This window comes from Zalophus californianus, chromosome 10, assembly GCF_009762305.2.
Source record: "Zalophus californianus isolate mZalCal1 chromosome 10, mZalCal1.pri.v2, whole genome shotgun sequence".
In the NCBI taxonomy this organism is placed as follows: domain Eukaryota; kingdom Metazoa; phylum Chordata; class Mammalia; order Carnivora; family Otariidae; genus Zalophus; species Zalophus californianus.
The window spans coordinates 70,265,330-70,283,478 of record NC_045604.1 but is presented as its reverse complement, the minus strand read 5'-3'; the positions used below and the strand labels follow the sequence as shown (position 1 = coordinate 70,283,478).

Here is an 18,149-nt window from a genome sequence, read left to right as displayed (position 1 = left end):
TGTCGGGATATGTGTCCACCTGTGTGGGGAAGATCTGGGTGTCTGGCTCCAAGGTATCCCCTGGAGGCTGAATTCAATCAACTCCCCATCAAAGCCAAGTCCACCCCCCTGCGTGTCGGGGGGACAACAGGGGACAACGGGACCTGGCTTCAGGCCACAGTCCCAGGTGCAATTCTGGGCAGACGTCACACGTGGGCCAGGATGGGTGGTGGGGGCCTGCCTGGCTCTTTAAGAGAGCTGCTAGGGGAGGGGGCCTGTTGCCCAGCAACAGGACGGCCTGTGTGTACCTGTCGCCAGGAGACCAGAAGTGTCCTGCTGGGCACAGAGTGGCCCGGAGCTGCCCTGCTGATCCTCCCTCATCCCTCGTCCCTCGCAGGGGAGTGGGTTTGGCTGGCAGCATGGCACAGACGGACGTGCTCCTGACCAAGCAGCCGGCCCCGCAGATGGTGCCAGCCTGCGAGCTGCCCCACAAGCTGTACGACGTGGCCCGGAACACAGCCTACACGTCCTCGGGCCTGGCCACCGCTGGCTTCCGCTCGGCCAGGTACCTGGTGGACGAGTGGTTCCAGAACTGCTATGCCCGCTACCACCAAGCCTTCGCCGACCGCGACCAGTCAGAGCGGCAGCGCCACGAGAGCCAGCAGCTGGTGGCTGCGACGGAGGCCCTGGCACAGCGCACGCAGGAGGACTCCACCAGGAAGGTGGGCGCACGCCTGCAGGACATGCACTGCTGGAAGTCGGAGCTGCAGCACGAGGTGAGCGAGCTGGGCACCGAGACTGACCTGCTGCTGGCCCAGAAGCAGCGGCTGGAGCGCACCCTGGATGCCACCGCTGTGCCCTTCTCCATCGCCACCGACAACCTGCAGTGCCGCGAGCGCCGCCAACACCCCGACCTCGTCCGTGACCACGTGGAGTTGGAGCTGCTGAAGGTGCGCAGCCCCTTCCACGCTAAGAGCCGCAGGCCTGGCTGCCCTCCCCCCTCTCCAGGGAGCGAGGCCTGCCCAGGGCCGAGGGTGGCGGGTTCACACGTGCACCCCCACGACGCGGGCTGACACCGGGTGGGTGCACGTGGGCGCAGGGAGCCCATGCCCCCCTGCACACACAGGAATACGCAGAGCATGTAACCCTTGGCGCGTGCAGATACTTGTAGAGCACACGCCCAGGTCTACACCCAGGCACAGAGACGCCGGCTCTGTTCGTAGTTTAGGGACCAACAAGGTGCTGGGGCAGCGGGGTCAGTGCTCAGGCCATCCAGGACGGAGGTGCCATCCCTGACCCCAGAAGGGTGCCTGTTCTGACCTTCCCGGAGCCTGGTCCTCACAGTGGACCCTGGTGTGAGGCTTAGCTCCTTGCAAGGTGGGCCCCAGCTTGGACCTGCTGGTTTGGGGACACCATGGCCTGGGGGCAGGTCCTAGTGTAGGGGTTTGAGCAGGTATGGGGGCTGGAGCTGGACCTCACATCAGCTCACCCCAATCCCATGTCCAGGGCCCCTGCAGTGCCCCCACCCCCATTATGGCTTATCCTGGGGTAAGGGTGACAGAATTCACACCTGGACGTGTGTTGGGGACATTTGCCTGAGGATGGGACACTCAGAGGCCACTGAGGCAGCAAGGGGTCTGGCCAGGTCCATCCACAAGCCCTGATGCCCCTCCACACGCACCCCAAGGATGGGGAGGGGCCTGATCTGAGTCCTGTAGGCAGCTGCCTGAGGTCTGGGATGCAGGCAGGGCCAGGGTCCTGGGTCCCTTGGGTCCTGGCACCTGCTGGGCAGCCCCTCAGGTCACCCTAGGTCATGCAGATTAAGCCTGACCCTGATCTCTTGAAGGCCTAGCACACCATTGCGCTCCCTTCCCTGATGCCTGTGGTGGAAATCCAGGCCCAGCCCAGTATTTAGGTGCGGATGGGTGAGGGTGGGATGGAGGCCATGGTCACATTACAAGGAGTCTCCCACTCCACGCTCAGTGGGACCATTCCTTGGGGCAGCCCCACAAGGATCAGGGAGTTGCCTAGGCCAGTCCCCTGCTCCAGGCACCTTTCAGAGCCTGGGGGGGATGGTGCTTACCTGTGAACTGCAGGGTGTGGGCATTCCTGGGAGATGCAGGGCACCCCTTGCACGCTCCAAGCTCAACCCAGGACCTTGAGTCCCTCCCCTCTCCCAGACCCCGACCCCCTCCTTGGTCCCCCACCACCTCACCCCCATACTCAGCTGCTCAACAACCTCCCAGAGCTCTGGCTGCAATGCCCCTGCCCTGAGCCAAGAAACTCCCCCCCCCCCACCACCAATGTGAAAACACCAATGGTCCAGGGACAGGGAGACAGACCCAGGGGACAGACCCTGACATACGTGGGTTTAGAGCCAGACGGAGGCCAAAATCCAAATGGGAGGAGGGGGACTGTGCCCAGAAAACAGAGCCATTGTAGAAAGACACACAGGGTCCCCCGTGAACGCTCAGTGGAGGAGAGAGGGCCTCTCTGAGCCCAAGGCCCCGAGGGGCAGGCCAGGAGGGCCCCTAGAGCCCAGGGGCTGCCGGGTGGGGGCCAGGTGAGCGGGAGCCGCCTCTGGTGACAGTCCCAGCATCTGGTAGAAGCCCCGGATAAAACCCCACGCTCTGATACACCAAACAGAATGTTCAAAAGCCCAGAACAAACCCAATGAGAAAGAGCTGGGCTCATCCCTTGTCTTCCAGGAAAGAGACGGGAGGTCAACAAGCTGGCTTTCCGGCCCGAGGTTACCCAGCCAGGGGTCAGGTGTTGGCCTGGGCATTTAAGGGGCTGACCATGGGCCCATACCAGCCTGGCCATCCTCAGATCCTCACCAGGGAGTGGGGTCTTCTCCCCCAGGAGGCCGAGCTTATCCGGAACATTCAGGAGCTCCTAAAAAGGACCATAATGCAGGCCGTGAACCAGATCCGGTGGGTCTCAGTGGTCCCACGCCCGCCCCTGTCTCCTCACCCCTTGGGCTGGCTCTGGGCAGGAAGCTGGGGTGAGCAGGCCTGGAGTCTCAGAGAGGTGGGGGCTTGTCCCAGGTCTCAGCCAGGAGTACAGAGCAGGTAGGGGCAACTGGTGGGGGTGCAGACTCCTGCATGGCCTGGGGCCCTGGGCGTTCTCCACTGAGAACCCAGGTCAGCTTTCCAGGGCAGGGAGCAGGTGCTCCTGGACGCTGTTGGCCAGGCAGAGCCTGGGTGGCCCGAGCACCCCCATATTGGGCAGATGAGGTGGCCTGGTTCTCAGTGGAGAATGCGGGGGTGTGCTTGCTCCTGGGGTGGCACCCAGTACCCCACCCCAAACGCAGACCTCGCCCACCCCAGGCTGAACCGTGAGCACAAGGAAACGTGTGAGGTGGACTGGTCTGACAAGGTGGAGGCCTACAACGTCGACCAGACCTGCGCCCTCTACCACAACCAGAGCACGGAGGTTCAGTTCTACCCGCACACGGCCAAGTTCGAGGAGAGGTGGGCCACCTCAGCCCCAGCCCCTCCCAGGGACCCTCCCCCAAACACCTGCCTCCACCCCTGCAACCTGCGCTCCTGCGCCCTCTGCTGGGGACCCTCCCCCAGGCCCCCGGCCCCTGACGCCCTCACACGGAAGGCCCTCGGTGCAGCTCTTCTGCTCCTAGGCTGAGCCGGCCAGCAGGACCCTGCAAGCGCCCAGCCCCGCACAGGTCACCAGGGCCTTGGGGACTGCGGAGGGAGGCAGGACCTGGGGGCTTACCTGCAGCTCCTCGAGCGGCTGGCAGGGGGCGCGCAGCCACCACACAACGCCGCGCAGCCTCGCGGGCGCAGGCGGCGCGAGGGGGGCACCGGGACGCAGGGTCCGGTGTGTGCGGGGGCCGCGGGGCCGCGCTGGGGGTGGTGATTTGTTCTGGGGCGCAGTGGTCTCGGGGAGCGGGGAGCGCGGGAGGGCCGGCTGGGCTGGAGCCGTTGGCGAGTGCCCCCACCGACCGCGGCGCCGGCCGGTCCCTGCCCGCAGCGCCTCCACGCCGGAGACGTGGGCCCGGTTCACCCAGGAAAACCTGTACCGCGCGGAGCGCGAGCGCCTGGCCTCGGTCAACCTGCGGGTGCTCATCGACTGCATCCTGCGGGACACGGCCGAGGACCTGCGGCTGCAGTGCGACGCTGTGAACCTGGCCTTCGGGCGCCGCTGTGAGGAGCTGGAGGACGCGTGCCACAAGCTGAAGAACCACCTGCACAAGGTGAAGCCCCGCCCCCACGTCCCGCCCCGGCCCCGCCCCGCCCCGCCCCCGCCTGCCCGGGCCCCGCCCTGGCCGGTCCCCACCCATGCCACCTACGGTCCCCTGCCCGGGCCAGCCCCTGGAGCTGAGCATCTATAACTACAGAGAGCGACCAAGCTCCTTGTGGCCCAGCCCCGCCCCTGGCTTGGTCACACCCTGGCCTGGTCCTGGCCCCACCTCTGTCCTGTCCATCCTGAGGGACCCCAGGCTCAAGGCGTCCACTCCTCCCTGGGCCTTCACTAAGCCAATGAAAAACCAGGTGACATTGGGGGTGCCTGTCAGGCATGAGAAAGAGGGAAGGTGGCAGGCGGTGGCCGGGCCTGGTAGGGCTCTGACCCCGGGCTCTCAGGGTGACTTTCGCTGCCACATCTCTTCGGTTCTTCACCAGGGTAGGGGGCCTGGTGACCAGCAGGGTGGAGTGGGGCGCTCAGGCCAAAGCTGTGGACATCAGGCTTTGCTGTCCCACCCCAGCCCTCTGGGTGCCCTTGGCAGGGCCAAGGTGGCTGTACACATCTTCCTGCCTCCATAAGTCCCCCCCAGTCCGTGGACCGGGCCGGCGAGGAGGACGGGTGGGGTGGGGGTCATGCCGGCACCCCCAGGGACTGTCCTGTGTGCAGACGCTGCGGGAGATCACGGACCAGGAGCACAATATTGCAGCGCTGAAGCAGGCCATTAAGGACAAGGAGGCGCCTCTGAAGGTGGCCCAGACCCGTCTGTATCAGCGCTCACACAGGCCCAACGTGGAGCTGTGCCGGGACGCTGCCCAGTTCAGGTGCCACCGTGGCTGTGGTTCCTGGGGCGGTCCTGAGCGGGACAGCTCACCACCCACCCTCCGTGCCTGTCCCCCCCACCCCCCGCCAGCTGGGCCTCCCTTGTCCTCTGGGCCCCATGAACACCCCACTCTCTGAAGCCTGCGGGCCTGTCACGGAGACACACGGGCTTGCATGTGGAGGTGTCCCCACGCCCCACCCCCACCCAGCACGACTAGACACAGATGTGCCTTTCGGGCACTACAGGGACAGCGTGGCACTTCCTGCTTCACCCTGTGCCGCACAATCATCCCTGCAAGGGATCTTGGGGTCTGAGAGGCTGAGCCCCCGAGGCCCCTGGCTGCCCTGCCCATACCACCTTGGGCACACCATCCAGACCCCCAACAGCACGAGTGGCCCCGGCCCTTGTTCAAAGCCGAAGTGGGATCGTGTCCCTGGTGTTTCTGACCTACCGAGTACCAGCTGCCCTTGTCAGCAGAATAGCACTGCCCGACAATTTTCCCCTCCTGCCCTCAGCACACCCTGGGGACTGGGGCCTTGTGCAGGGCCAGGGGTCTGTCCAGCCGGCCTCCAGGCCCCAGGAATAAAGGGAACCGGGAGCCTCAGTGCACCCCTGGCATTGCATAAAATTGCTGCATGGTGTCACTGCACTCAGCCTTGCAGAGTCCTGCCCACGCGGGCTTTCCCCTTGGGCCGGGGGGCCAGGGCGGCCAGGAGAAGTCCCAGTTCAGGCCCAGCGCCGTGGCCCTGCGGGCCCTCTACATGCCCTCCCCTACGTGCCGTAAGGCCTGTGTGGTGTCCTGGCCCAGCCCACTCTACGCGGCTGTCAGGTTTCCCTTTGGGAATTTTGGGTCCTCTTACGGCCCAGCAGCTTGGCCTGGACCCCTCACCAGGGCTCCTGGGCCTTGCCCATCCCAGCCCGGAGGCCCCAGCTCACACCTCCCTCCCTCCGCCCCACAGGTTGGTGAGCGAGGTGGAGGAGCTGAACATGTCCCTTGTGGCACTGAAGGAGAAGCTTCTAGAAGCGGAACAGTCTCTGCGCAACCTGGAGGACACACGCATGAACCTGGAGAAGGACCTGGCCGTCAAGACCAACAGCCTTGTCATCGACCGCCAGAAGTGTATGACCCACCGTGCCCGCTACCCCACCATCCTCCAGCTGGCTGGCTACCAGTGACCGGGGCTGGCACCATGGCACGTGCCCCTCAAATAAAGAACACGTTAGCTTTCTACCTGTCCGTGTGGTTCTGGGTGGAGTCCAGATGCTGCAGCCTGGGCAGGTGGGCTTTACCTACAGACCTGCCTGGCCAGGCCGGTGGGAGGTGGGGGCTCAGAGCCTTTGCCCGGGGCTGTCCCTGCTGCCTGGGGTGACCCTGGTTACCACCTGGAGAGGATTGTAGAGGCCCCTGCATTGCTCACCTCGGACCAGTGGCCTGGCCCCCCCAGGAGCTCTGAGCCCGTGGAGGTTCAGACAGGGGCCCTCTGCCCTCCTGAGCCGCCTGCAGGATCCTGCAGAGGAAGTGTCCCTTCCTGCCACCACAGAAGCACAGCACTTGTCACTCCAGCAATGACCAGAGCCCCAGCTTTTTCCTCCGTGTGCCCTGGACACTGTCCCTGTGCGGCTGGCCGGCTCTGCCCTGAGGTACTGGGCCCGGGGTTGCAGGCGTCCATGCAGTGCCCCAAAGCTCCTGCAGGGCGCCTTGCAGGGCCTGGGACAATGAGTGTGCAGAAGACCCATGGGGCCTCTCCCTGTCACCTCCACCTGGCCCTGGGTGGGCACCCAGGGGGACAGATGCCTGGGGACCCTGAGCTGGGGGGGCCCTCCACTCCTAGCCACCTTGGTCACCTCGGGTAGCCATTGTCCTGTCCAGCCTCTTCTCCACCAGTGGGTGAGTCAGACTGAGGTATGGTGGGTAGAGGGTTCCCTGTGCCCACCTGGCCACGCACCATCCCTCGCCCTGTGTCCAAAGCTCCGTGTCAGGGCTCCGTGCAAGGAGGCCCCTATCACTGTCCCCACCCCACCCTCGACAGAGAGCTCCCAGTCACTGTCTACCCGCCCAGAGCGGCTCATCAGCAGGACTCAGGGGGGGTGTCCATCCTGCCGCTGGGAGCTGTTAACTCTCTCTGTGTGCGCTCGGGCCACTCAGCCCCATCATAGCCAGGGAGGAGGCAGCGTCCCCTGTGCTGAGGGCCTTCTAGTCCAGTCCCCACCCCCGGTGGTGGTGGCTGGGATCTGAGGGGTGAGGTCAGGGCTGAGCACAGCTCATTGTCTCAGGTGGGCTGGGGGCCCCGGGCTGGGAGGGCACAGCACAGGCCCCGGGGGCTGCCGGCTGCGCGCTCATTGTCTGTGGTTGTCTCATGGCTGCCAGTGAACTGGAAAGTTTGTCCTCTTGTGGAGACAAATCACCAGGCCGTGGAGCTGAGGGACGGCTTCCTGGAATCCCGGCCGCCACCGCCTGGCCAGGCTCATGGGAAAGGTGAGGCCATGATGCAGCCCGGGGGTCTCCAGCAGCCTTGGACACCTTGACCCTGCTGGGCTCACGGTGGCGCAGCTGTGGACCTGGGGCCCTGAGGCCACTGGGGTCCTGGGGAAAGGGAGCAGGGTCACATCAGGCCACCAGAGCAGCAGGAGGGGTGCCACCCTGGGCCCGCACTTCAGTTTCCATCTGGGGAGGGGATCCCAGGGCGCTGGGGGGTGGGCTGGGGCGGGGCAAGTGGAGTGGGGGTGGGGGGAGGGGAATGTTCAGGGGCTGCAGTGTCGCCCCCTCCCCGCACCCCCTGCAAGCCCCTGATGCCCCAGAGCTGCCCCAGCACAGCTGGGTTACCCCTGGCTTCCTTGGATTTCCCTGTCTGTGGAGCCCTCCAGCCTGGCCCCACGGTCACTCTCATGGTGAGTGAGCGAGCCCGCATGGTGCCAGGTTCTGGAGCCCGTGTCCATGCCTCCCAGGACCCCCTGCGTGGCCCCCTTTGGTGAAGTCTGTGGTAATGGGCACCTGGCCTACTCTCTGGACCCCCATCTAGGACTGCTGCTGCGCTGAGGGCCGTGGGGGCATCTGGTCCCCCCTGCCCAGGCTCGAGTCAGCGGTCAGTGTGGTCTTCCTGGGCTGCAGCGGGCTGGAGACAGGGAGGGAGCCCAGCCCCCCTGCGGATGACACTGTGGCCCTCTGTGGGCCGCGACCCGTGGGGCCGTGACGCTCAGCCACGCTCCTGTTGTCACGGAGATGTGAGGCAGCGTGTCTAAGGAAGGCTATTTCTGTCCAGGTCCTCCCGCCACCTGCTGAGTCACCCTCAGCCCCTGCTGACCACCTGCACCCAAGCAAACACTCTGCAGCCGGGGACCCACCCACCCAGACCGCAGGGACCCCAGGGCCCCTTCCAGGCCCTTCACCCCACACCTGCCCCTCTTGAGGAGGCGCCTGCCACATACAGGGCAAATTTAGCTCACCGTCCCCTCCCCCAGGGAAGTACAGTGACTGCCCATCTCCAGTGGTGGGGGCAGCTCTGCTTGCTGGTGTCAGGGGAGGCGCAGGGCGAGGGACAATGGGGCCCTGCAGCGTGGCCAGAGTCTGCTAAGACCCCCAGTGGCTAGGCTCTTCCTGCTTCTGTCCACCACAGGGGACGCCCCCAGCCCCTCTGAGCCCATCGATGTCCATTTTACAGGTGGGTAAACTGAGGCTCGGACACAGGGAGCAGCAGAGCTCGGGCAGCAGAGCCATAGGGGTACTTCCAGAGAGGCCCCCCCCCCGACCTGCCCTGGGCCCACCAGCCCCCCCAGGGACACTGTGCTGGGAAGTAGGCGCTGCCTCATGCGCCGCCCCATCCCCCCACCCCGAGTGGCTCTGGTGAAGCCGCCTGGTCTCAGAGCCAAGGCTGCACCCGGCACGTGCTGACACGGTGTGGGGACCTGTGGGGCCGGTGAGTCAGGGCACAGGGCCTTGGGCTTCACCCCTCCTCCGTTGGTGCCCTCTGCAGATGGGGGGCAGTGAAGACAGCTGTTCTCAAAGGGGGCCGCCAGGCCATCTGCTGCGGTGTGAGCCGGGAGCTCCAGGGCTCGGCTCCAGCTGGTGCGGCCCTGCCTGCGGCCCTCACACCTCGTACCCCCTCAGCCTGGCCGGGGAAGCCCCCACAGGCGGGGCCGCTCCTGTCTCCCTCTCCTCTGTCCGGGACCCTCCCTGGTCATCGGTCCCCCAGGCCATGTCTGCTGCCTCCCCTGTAGGCTGCTGGCTTGGGTGGGGGGATGCTTACCAGGGAATCACATGTCCCCACATCCAGAGGCCAAAGCGCCGGGCCTGGTCCCCAGGCCCAGTGTCCAGCTGTGCAGACCCAGAGCAGGGACAAGGCCAGGCCCTGGTGTGGGCTCGGCTTCAGCCTGCAGTGGGTGCAGCCCCTTCCTGCACTCCTGGGGGGAGGAGGGCACTCACAGGGTCCACCCTTTATCTTCCGAAAGGCTGGGCTAAGGCCGAGGAACCCCCATGGGGCGGTCACGGCACATCTGCCCTGCTGGACACCGGAACCCTGGGATGGCACAGAGGGAGGTGGGGACAGACATTGGCCAGAGATGGGAGGGTGTCCCTGTCACCGGGTGGGCCTGGTGCAGGCATGGTAGCCCCGGCCTGTGCCCCCCACGTTGGCCTCCAGCCCCTCACCAGATTCCGCCCAGTCTTAGCTCCAGCCTGCCTCCCTGCCAAGTGTCTGCACCCCAGACGGAGGACAATGGCCAGTCCACAGAGCTGTCCCCCGACTCACCAGTCCCAGACACCCCAGGCCCCCAGACCCTCCAGACCCATGCCATTGCCCAGGGGCTGGCAGGAGGACCCTGGGGCCCCCATGGCAGGGCCGCGCGGCCCCTACAGCAGGTGCGGGCAGAGGGCAGGCGGGGGGGGGGGGGCGGGTGGCAAGGCCCCACGCGGTGCCGGCCCAGGAGCTCTAAAGCTGGCTCAAGCCTTGTTAGTCTTGGATAGTCCAGGGGAAGCCGTGGGTGCCTGGGGTGGGCATGAAAGGGCTCTTTCATGGGCCTTCAGGGCAGTGACGCCAGAGACAGCCAGGCAGGCAGTGGTGCCCAACTGTGTAATGGTAACAAGGGGCATGGGGGTGGGTAGGGCGTCCTCACAGGCACCCTGGGCAGGCTGGGTTTGGAGGGGGTCGTCTGTGCTCCCCTCCAGGCCTCAGAAGGAGGGAGGCTCCAGCCCAGACCATCTGCTGGGCAGGCCCAGGGGGCCACAATGCTGGAGACCCCAGGCACAGGCCTGCCCTTGGAGTGAGATCCCCCGGAGGGTTCTGTCAGGTCCCTCCATGGGAGGAATCCAAGGGTCCAGAGCAGCCAGGAGGGCAGGTCAGGGTCTACTGGGCTCCGGGGGGTGAGGTAGTAAACAGAAGGGATCTCCCCTCCAGGAAAGCTCAACCTGAGAGTGGGTCGCACCCCCACCATGGAAGAGGAAGAAACACGTCCTGGGCTGCAGTCCCTGAGGGCTTCCTGGAGGAAGGTCCTGTGTCTTTTCTCAGCAGGGCTGCATGACAGGGAAGAGAGAGGACCCCAAACTCACACTCCTGCCCTTATAGGAGATCTGCCCTGGCTGAGCGTCCCAGATGCATCCAGGGGAAGCACGGATGGGCCAGGTGTCAGGCAGGGTCTCCTGGGGGAGGGGAGGCAGAAGCAGGAGGCCCAGGCCTGGTGGGGATTAAAGACCATTTTTTCCACCCTGGGGAGCCTCCCAAGTTGCTTTCCCTCCTCTGGCAGCTCAGGGGGTACCACCCTCTGCCCAGCGAGGCAGCCGGGGAGAAACAGCCTCATGGAGGGTGCCACCCAACCTGGGCCCGGAGCCCAGTCTCCCGGCGCTGGGGCCCTGCCCTTCCCTGAAGCAGCCCAGCTGCCCCTCCCCGAGGGCTCTGCCGGCCACTGTTGGGTGGGGGTCTTGGGGAGCTGAATCAGAGCCCATCCCCCCATGACAGCTCCCCCTGAATCTGCCAGGTGTGGGGTCCCCAGCTGTGGGGGCTGCAGGCTGTTAGGGTACTTGCTACAGCCCTGAGCTAAGGCTGCAGGGAGGGGTGGGGAGGGGTGAGAAGGAGCCTGGAAACTCCGGCTGGGACAGTGTGGGGCTGCCTCGGTCTCCTTTGTGGGGGGCTCCGGAGGGGCAGGTGTGAGCTGTCCCCCGTGCTGGCCCCTGCAGTGCTGCATTGAGGAGGATTCGGAGGCCACATCCAGGTGAGAGTGTGCAGGGATCCATTAATGATGTCCGTCAGGGGCAGGCGCTGAGGATCCAGCAGGCCCACAGCCAGGCACCCTGTCCGGTGCCCAGCGAGGCCCCTCCCCACATGGGCAGGTCCCTGGCCTTACCTGTCATCTGCCACAGACAAGGGGGCACAGCCCAGGCAGCTGTGGGGCCTGGGGCCCCGTGGGGAACCGTCCTTCTGAGATGCTGACCCCTCCGGTTCCCCCACCAGGCTCTGGCACGGATGGCAGCCTCCGGCCTCCTGCTCCTCCTGGGGCTGCCTGTGGGGGCCTGGCCCGGCCTGGGGCTGCCCCGAAGGCCATGTGTGCAGTGCTGTTGCCCGCCTGGCCCCCGGCCGCCCCCGACACCTACACCCCCCGGAGCGCTGGGGAGCAGTGGGTGCCCCGCGTGCAGCCCGCCATCAACATCTCCATCCTCAAAGGTGAGTATCTGTGGAGAGGCAACCCCACGCCACCCCTGTTCCCACAAGGACACCCCTGCTGAGGGGGCAGGACAACCCCGACTGGGGCACCTGGGCCCCCGTGGGTGGGACACTAAGCACCTGCCTCGGGTCCCCGACAGCTGCGGAAAGGGGGAAGCGAGGCACCCTGGGCAGGGGGCTGTGGCAGAAGGGGGCCCAAGGCCCCTCCATCCTGCTCAGCCTCCCTGCGGCGGCCCCCCAGGCCCAGGCTCCAGGGAAGGCCGGAGGGAGGCCCGGGACCCCCTGGAAGAAGGCCAGCTCCAGGAGCCCTCGCCCAGGGAAACTGGGCCGTAGCCACGCTTTGTTGGACCTGCCAACTTCCCAGCCTCTTGTCCTGCACAACCCAGGGCATACCCCTCCTCTGGTCCCTCCTGACCGTCCCCACGTCCCCCGGTCACCACGCAGCAGGCGGCTCAGGCCCCAGAACAGACACAGCCTGGGGGCGTGGCTTCTCCTGGCCCCCATGACTCTGGACCCCACACCCTGACCCACGGCTCCCACTTGCCCCCCTGCAGGTGAGAAGGGCGAACCGGGGGTCAGAGGTCCCTCTGGTAGGAGCGGGAAGGAGGGTCCGCCGGGCTCCCTGTGTCAGTGTGTCTATGCGGCCTTCTCTGTGGCTGGCAGGAGGGCCTGCACAGTGCCCACCGCTTCCAGGCCGTGCCCTTCAACATAGAGCTGGTGAACCTGGACAGGGCCTTCCACCCAGCGTCCGGTCGCTTCCTGTGTGCCGTGCCCAGCGTCTACTTCCTGAGCCTCAACGTGCACACGTGGAACTACAAGGAGATGTACTTGCACATCATGTGCAGCGGGCGGGCTGCCGCCATGCCCTACACGCAGCCTGGCGAGTGCGGCGTCATGCAGACCCAGAGCCTGCTGCTGCCCCTGGCAGCCTGAGACACCATCTGGGTGCGCGTGTTCCAGCAGGAACGCGACAACGCCATCTACGGTGAGCACGGCGACCTCTGTATCACCTTCAGCGGCCACCTGGTCAAGCCGGCCGCAGAGCTCTAGCCCCCCACAAAGCGCAGCCCCCCATGGCTCGCCTGCCCTGGACGCCACCCCACGCGACCTCACCCTGGAAGCTGGGGAGCTGCGGCAGTTCAGCCTGCGGTGTTTGAGCACCAACTGTGTGCAGTGATTGAGCGTCAGCTGCATGCAGGCACTGAGTGGAGCGCCAGGGACGTGGCCAGAGCAAGACAGACTAGGGGCCACCCCGGTGGGGGGTGGACACAGATCGGATGTCCACACTGAGATGTTCGGGAGGGAGACCCATGGTCATTGGCATGCGGTGGGCCGTGGCGGGGCGGGCGGGGCAGCTCCCCGGCCACAGGTTTGCCCTCGGGGTGGAGACATCCGTTCTGCTTATAAATAGCTGAGCCTGGAGACGTCTGTGGCGCTCCTGCTGGCCGGATGCTGGGGAGGCAGGCAAGGCGGTCCCTGTAGACACTGCCGCTCAGAGCCAATTCCAGCAAGAAACATGCAGAACCCCAGGGGTGTACGAGGGCGGCCAAGGCGCTGAGACAGGATGGCGTCAAGCGGAGCGGGGGTGTGGTCCTGGGCCAGGGATGAGAGTCTCGTCCTTGGGGTGAACACAGGGCCCAGCATCCCCCGTCTGTCTGGATGGCAGAGGAAAATTGCACCTCGATGTGTGCCCCAGAGCCCGGGGGAGCCCCAGACACCCCAGTGTCACCACGTACTTAGATGTGGTGGAGACGGAGCCTCTCGCAGGCTTCACGCCTCCCCCTTGTAGGCAGGGGTGTAGCTGGAGGGTGGCCACATTCACTCCACAGCAGGGCTCCATCCACCCCCCGGGGCCACTGTGAGTCTGTTCCTTTCCTGGCTTGTGCACCCTGGCCTGGGCCTTCTGCCCAGCCCCTCCTGGGGCCCCATCACTACCGCCCCCTCCCTGGGCCTCCCCTGCATCTCCTCCTGCAGCTGCTCCCTCCTGAGCAAGGATCTTGGGGCAATGAGGCCACGGAGGCCGTGGCAAGAGCAGCTTGTCTGGTCTCGGTGAGCCCCACGAGCTGGATGAAGTCCCAGGCCGCGGTGAGAGGCAGCTAGAGCGGCAGGCAGGCTGCACTGGGGAGGAGATGTTGGAGCCTTCCAGAAGGATGGTCCAGAGGCCGCCGGCCAGGGTGTGGGAGGAGGCAGAGGTGGCTGCCGGAAGCCCCAGAGCCCTCTCCCCTGTGGGTGCACAGGGAGCAGCCCCCTACAGGCCTGGCCGGGGGCCTCATGGGTGCTATCAGCGCCAGATGTGGGGTTCCCTCAGTCCTCTCCACCCTGGGGGCCCCCCAAGAGCACCCAGGCCAGCCTGAGATAAATTCCCCATACATACCCGGTCCTGGCAGACCCCTGGGAAAGTGGTGCTGAACCTGGGGAAGGGGGGTCATGAGGGACCATTGTCCCAGACACACAGACAGGAGCTCCTCTTGTCCCAAGACAGAGGGCCATACCCTTGACGGGTGTAGAAACCGAGACCCCAGCAAGGGTGTATAGAACCCCCAAGTGTGTATGGTGCAGGGAGCTGGCGCTCCACGGGCTGGGCTATCCCCACCAAGTATGGCCCTGGACAGAGGAAGGGGGCCTCACTGGGAGGGGCTGCTGGGACCCCCTTTGTTGTCCATACGAGGCCTGGGGTATAGACCCCTGCTAGCAGCCCACCCTGTGGCCAGGTCCTGAAGTCTCTTGAGAAGTGGGCACGCCCCACGGGTAGTCTGGGTCCTGCTCTGCATGGGTCATGGGGCCCCAGGTATGAGACCCTCACACCTGCAGGTCCCACAGCCCATCCCAGCCAGTGGGGTGTCCCATGAGGAAGCTGAGACCCATGCGCGTGGGTTCCTGTCACTCCGACAGGGATCTGCACCCCAGGATGCAGAACACGCCAGCCCAAGCAGGCCCTGCTGGCTTCCATGGCAGGCGGCAGCTCAGGACACGGCGGGGGGGGGGGCAGGATGGGAGTCACAGGCTGGTGAAGCTGTGGCCCAATTACATGCAGGACGGGGGCAGAGAGGACTATGGGAAGCAGCGGCCCTGGGACCCCTGACCAGTGATGCCAAGCTGGGCGGGCTCTCAGACTGCACTGTGCCCTTTTACGGCTGCAACAGCTGAACACAGCCAGGGCGGCAGTAACAGGCAGGGAGCTCAGGAGCAGCCTCAGAGTGCTGGGTGGGGGTGGGGGGCAGAGAGGGCTCAGCGGCAGGGACCAAGCTGCCCATACAGGAAGGGGGCGGCTGTGAGAAGCCTGGAAGGAGTTGGCCTCCCTCCACCCTCCCTCCTGCAGGCGGGACCCCTGGGCCCAGCAGGCCAGATGGGCCAGAGGGCAGCCTCTCTCTTCCCGGCTTGCCATGTGGCCTCGACTCCACAGCCAGCAGCAGGTGGGTGACGAGAGCCTCGGTTGGGCCCCCAGAGCAGCCGAGTCCAAGAGGCCCGGGTCCAGGGTGGTCTGCTGACCCAGTGGCCACTCCTTCTAACCTTACAGCGTGAATCCAGCTATTGACGGAGCCCAGATAGGGCCGTGCTGGGACAGCGCTGCAGGGCCTCTGGGGATGGGCCCTCCTGCCAGGTGCTGACCCAGGAGGCCAGGGTGGGTCGGGCCAAGAACAGCATCTGATAGGCAGGTGCTGAGGCCAGGATGTGCTCTGAGAACCAGGGGTGGTATGGGGGGACATGCTCAGGGCCCTCAGCAAGGGGGCAGCCAGTGGACACTGCTGGTGGGTCCAGGACAAGATGTCAACATCTCCCCCAAAAACACACCCTCCAGGTTCATTTATTTTAAAAAAAGGAACAACTGAGACCCAGGGTCGAGTCACCATCTGCAAAGTGACCAGGCTGAGAGGTGCAGCTGAGTGCCCAGGTAGGAGGCCGCGGGCTGCCCTGACCGCCGGGGCAGCCAGAGAGAGAATGAGCCGACAGGAGCAGCAAGTATGAGGCACCAGCCACGTGACCCTGAGGGGGCTCCTGTCTGGAGCCAGTTACCTGTAGAAGTCTGTCAGTTCAGTGGATTCCAGTGAAACATCCCTTTAAAAAATCTAGGTGAAATTCATATAACATAAAATTGACCATTTTAAAGTGAACAGTTAACTGGCACATTTAGCACATTCACAGTGCAGTGCAACCACCACCTCCGTGCAGTTCCGGAACTTTCTCTCCCCCTAGAGAGACCCCAGCCCCTCTCCCAGCAACCCCTGATCTGCATTGTATCCCTGGATCTGCCTCTTCTGGGCCTTTCCTAGAAACGGAATCCCACACCACGTGGCTCTTTGCACGTGGCTCCTGTCTCTGAGCGTCATGTTCTCCGGCTGGGGCCACGCTGTAGCACGTGTCAGGGCTTCGTTCCCCTTGGTGGCTGACCACCCCCCACCATCCCGCTGTGTGGATGGACCACGGCGTGTCCGTGCCAGCGTTGGTGGGCTGTCATGGACTGTGCTATTATGAATGTTTGTGAACAAAACCCACTGTTTTAGTTTTGTAGACTAACGCTGGACACAACCTGGAAAAGTGAATAGACAGGATTCTAGAACATTCTGACCCAGCCTAGGAGACACTGGAGCAGAGCCTGAAGATACAGTAGTGAACACTGTGGCAGAGACCGAGGACACCCCGAGGACGAGAGTGGCCGGGGTGTCCACGAGGCAGGAGGCTGTGACACCTCCACGTGACGTGCATCCCATGTGCTAACGCACATTCCAGTGGAGTAAAAGTGTCACCAGCAAGACAGCCACTGAACACAAGTGGGACACACCCTCTCCACGGGGGCATGATCCACAACGGCCAAAACAGGGGAGGCACGGAAAAACGTGATCCATCCATACAATGGAATGTTACTCAAGACAGACCAACAGGGGTGGGCCACAGGGGTGGGCCACAGGGGTGGGCCCGGAGGGCATCGCGCTCGGGGAGATAAGCCTGTGGCAGGAAGACAAATAGGGCGGTATTCCGCTTCTCGAGGCCCCTCGAGCCGTCAGATCCCTGGAGACAGAAGGTGGATGGAGGTCACCTGGGGCGGGTGCGGGTGGGGAGTCAGCGATTCATGGGGACAGAGCTTCAGTTTGGGAAGGTGGAAAAGCTCTGTGGACGGACAGTGGTCGTGGTCCCACAACAATGGGAATGAGCTGTGCACCTAAAGACGGTGTATTTTACCACAGTTAAAAATATGTGAAAATATTTTGCGAGTCTGTGGATGGGGAAAGACTTCTCGATCTAAGGACCAAAATGGAAGCATTTCCCAAGTAGCCGAGCGACTGAGTCTAAAAATAGCAAATATCAAGCCTGAAACCCAAACACAAGACACATGGACACGTGAGACTGGAGGCGGGGGACGACTCCTCAGTGTGGGAAGGAGTGAGGACCATCCTGGCCCCGGGCAGGCTGCGTCCACACGCGTTCCTTTGCAAGCTGCCTGGTCACCACCATCATCTGCGCCCCTCAGGGGACCCAGGTGGACACCGCAGCTTGGTTGGGCCCCAGCAGGGTGGCCCCAGAGGACATGTGGACAGATCCTCCGTCCAGAGGGACAGGAGGCCACAGCAAGGTGTCAGAAGCAGGAGGCCCCAGGGAATAGCAGCCTCTCTCCTGTGACCCCCGTCCCCTATCCCACTGTGCCACCGGCCACGGGGCAGACCCCTGCCTGCCTCCAGGGATCCCTCGGTATGACTGCTGGGTGCTGAGTTAGGAGGGAGGGAGAAGACCCAGTAGCATAGGCTGGGTACCCCGTGGGCAGGGATTGAAGGCTCTGGAGGGTAACCCAGGGCAGCTCCCGGCATCCTGTCCAACCCAGGCCCGATGGACCCCCAGAACACGGATGTGGGTAGGGGGGTGCTGGGCATCTCCCGTTCCCCCACGGCCACTCCCCAGCTTTATCCTCACCCCTTATGGACCACATCGCAACCACCCAGACTGTGGCAATGGGGAGCCCAGCAGGGTACAGGAGGCATGGAGGAGAGGGGGTCAGGTCCAGGGCACTTCACTGTCCACCCCTGCAGAAGGTCGGTTTATTAAAGCCTTCTCAAACTACCTAGTGGAGTGGGCTGCCTGTTTCCCATGGACAGGCTGGGCCCGGGCAACGTCAGGGAAGAGAGAAGACACAGCGGGGTTGTTGAACTTGGACAGGACAGTGTGACGGGGCCCGGATGGCACCAGCCAACCTGGACAGGACAGGACAGTGTGCTTGGCTGCAGGGAGGGGAGGTGGAAGTGCCCAGGATGGGGACCTCCCCCCGCCAGCCAGGGTGAGAGAGAGGGTCCCAGGTATGATATCCGTGGTATGCAGATGCCCTGAGAAGTGACCACTGAAGACCCAATTCTCAACATCCGTCTCCCTGACACTCCCAAAGCACATCACAGCTCTCTGCCCCCACCCCCAGGTTCCTGTGGGAAGTCCTCCTTGGTGTCTATCCGTGCTCTGCCCATTCTCCTGCCTCAGGACACCTGAGGGGGTTGGGCCCTTCCTGGCCCCACCCA

The 18,149-nt window shown here is 64.7% G+C and overlaps 2 protein-coding genes across 4 annotated transcripts; both read left to right on the top strand.

Moving 5' to 3' along the window:
* Positions 1 to 298: 298 nt before the first annotated feature.
* TEKT4 (tektin 4) lies at positions 299 to 6,233 on the top strand. Its single transcript, XM_027612601.2, has 6 exons — positions 299 to 929; positions 2,842 to 2,912; positions 3,309 to 3,452; positions 3,970 to 4,192; positions 4,849 to 5,003; positions 5,962 to 6,233. Exons 1-6 carry the CDS (start codon positions 399 to 401, stop codon positions 6,176 to 6,178), a joined length of 1,341 nt encoding a protein of 446 aa, XP_027468402.1. The 5' UTR covers positions 299 to 398; the 3' UTR covers positions 6,179 to 6,233.
* A 201-nt stretch (positions 6,234 to 6,434) lies between these two features.
* On the top strand, positions 6,435 to 16,677 carry C1QTNF8 (C1q and TNF related 8). 3 transcript variants are annotated; one of them, XR_003523161.2, is made up of 5 exons: positions 6,435 to 6,643; positions 7,371 to 7,478; positions 11,443 to 11,652; positions 12,316 to 12,637; positions 16,155 to 16,677. XR_003523161.2 is itself a non-coding variant. In XM_027612438.2 (5 exons), exons 2-5 carry the CDS (start codon positions 7,470 to 7,472, stop codon positions 16,165 to 16,167), a joined length of 663 nt encoding a protein of 220 aa, XP_027468239.1. In that variant the 5' UTR covers positions 6,435 to 6,643; positions 7,371 to 7,469; the 3' UTR covers positions 16,168 to 16,677. The 3 variants fall into 3 exon arrangements, 2 of the variants coding, with proteins under 2 accessions (XP_027468239.1, XP_027468240.1); XM_027612438.2 differs by having other exon boundaries at positions 12,207 to 12,637; XM_027612439.2 differs by lacking the exon at positions 16,155 to 16,677 and having other exon boundaries at positions 12,316 to 13,209.
* The last annotated feature ends 1,472 nt before the right edge of the window (positions 16,678 to 18,149 follow it).

What these genes read in the sequence shown, in the direction of transcription:
- C1QTNF8 (XM_027612438.2), top strand. An exon ending in CAACATCTCCATCCTCAAAG is followed by an intron (nt 11,653 to 12,206) that starts GTGAGTATCTGT and finishes GCCCCCCTGCAG; the next exon opens with GTGAGAAGGGCGAACCGGGG.
- TEKT4 (XM_027612601.2), top strand. Translation starts at nt 399, where the DNA reads ATGGCACAGACGGACGTGCTCCTGACCAAGCAGCCGGCCCCGCAGATG. An exon ending in TGGAGTTGGAGCTGCTGAAG is followed by an intron (nt 930 to 2,841) that starts GTGCGCAGCCCC and finishes CTTCTCCCCCAG; the next exon opens with GAGGCCGAGCTTATCCGGAA. An exon ending in CAGGCCGTGAACCAGATCCG is followed by an intron (nt 2,913 to 3,308) that starts GTGGGTCTCAGT and finishes CGCCCACCCCAG; the next exon opens with GCTGAACCGTGAGCACAAGG.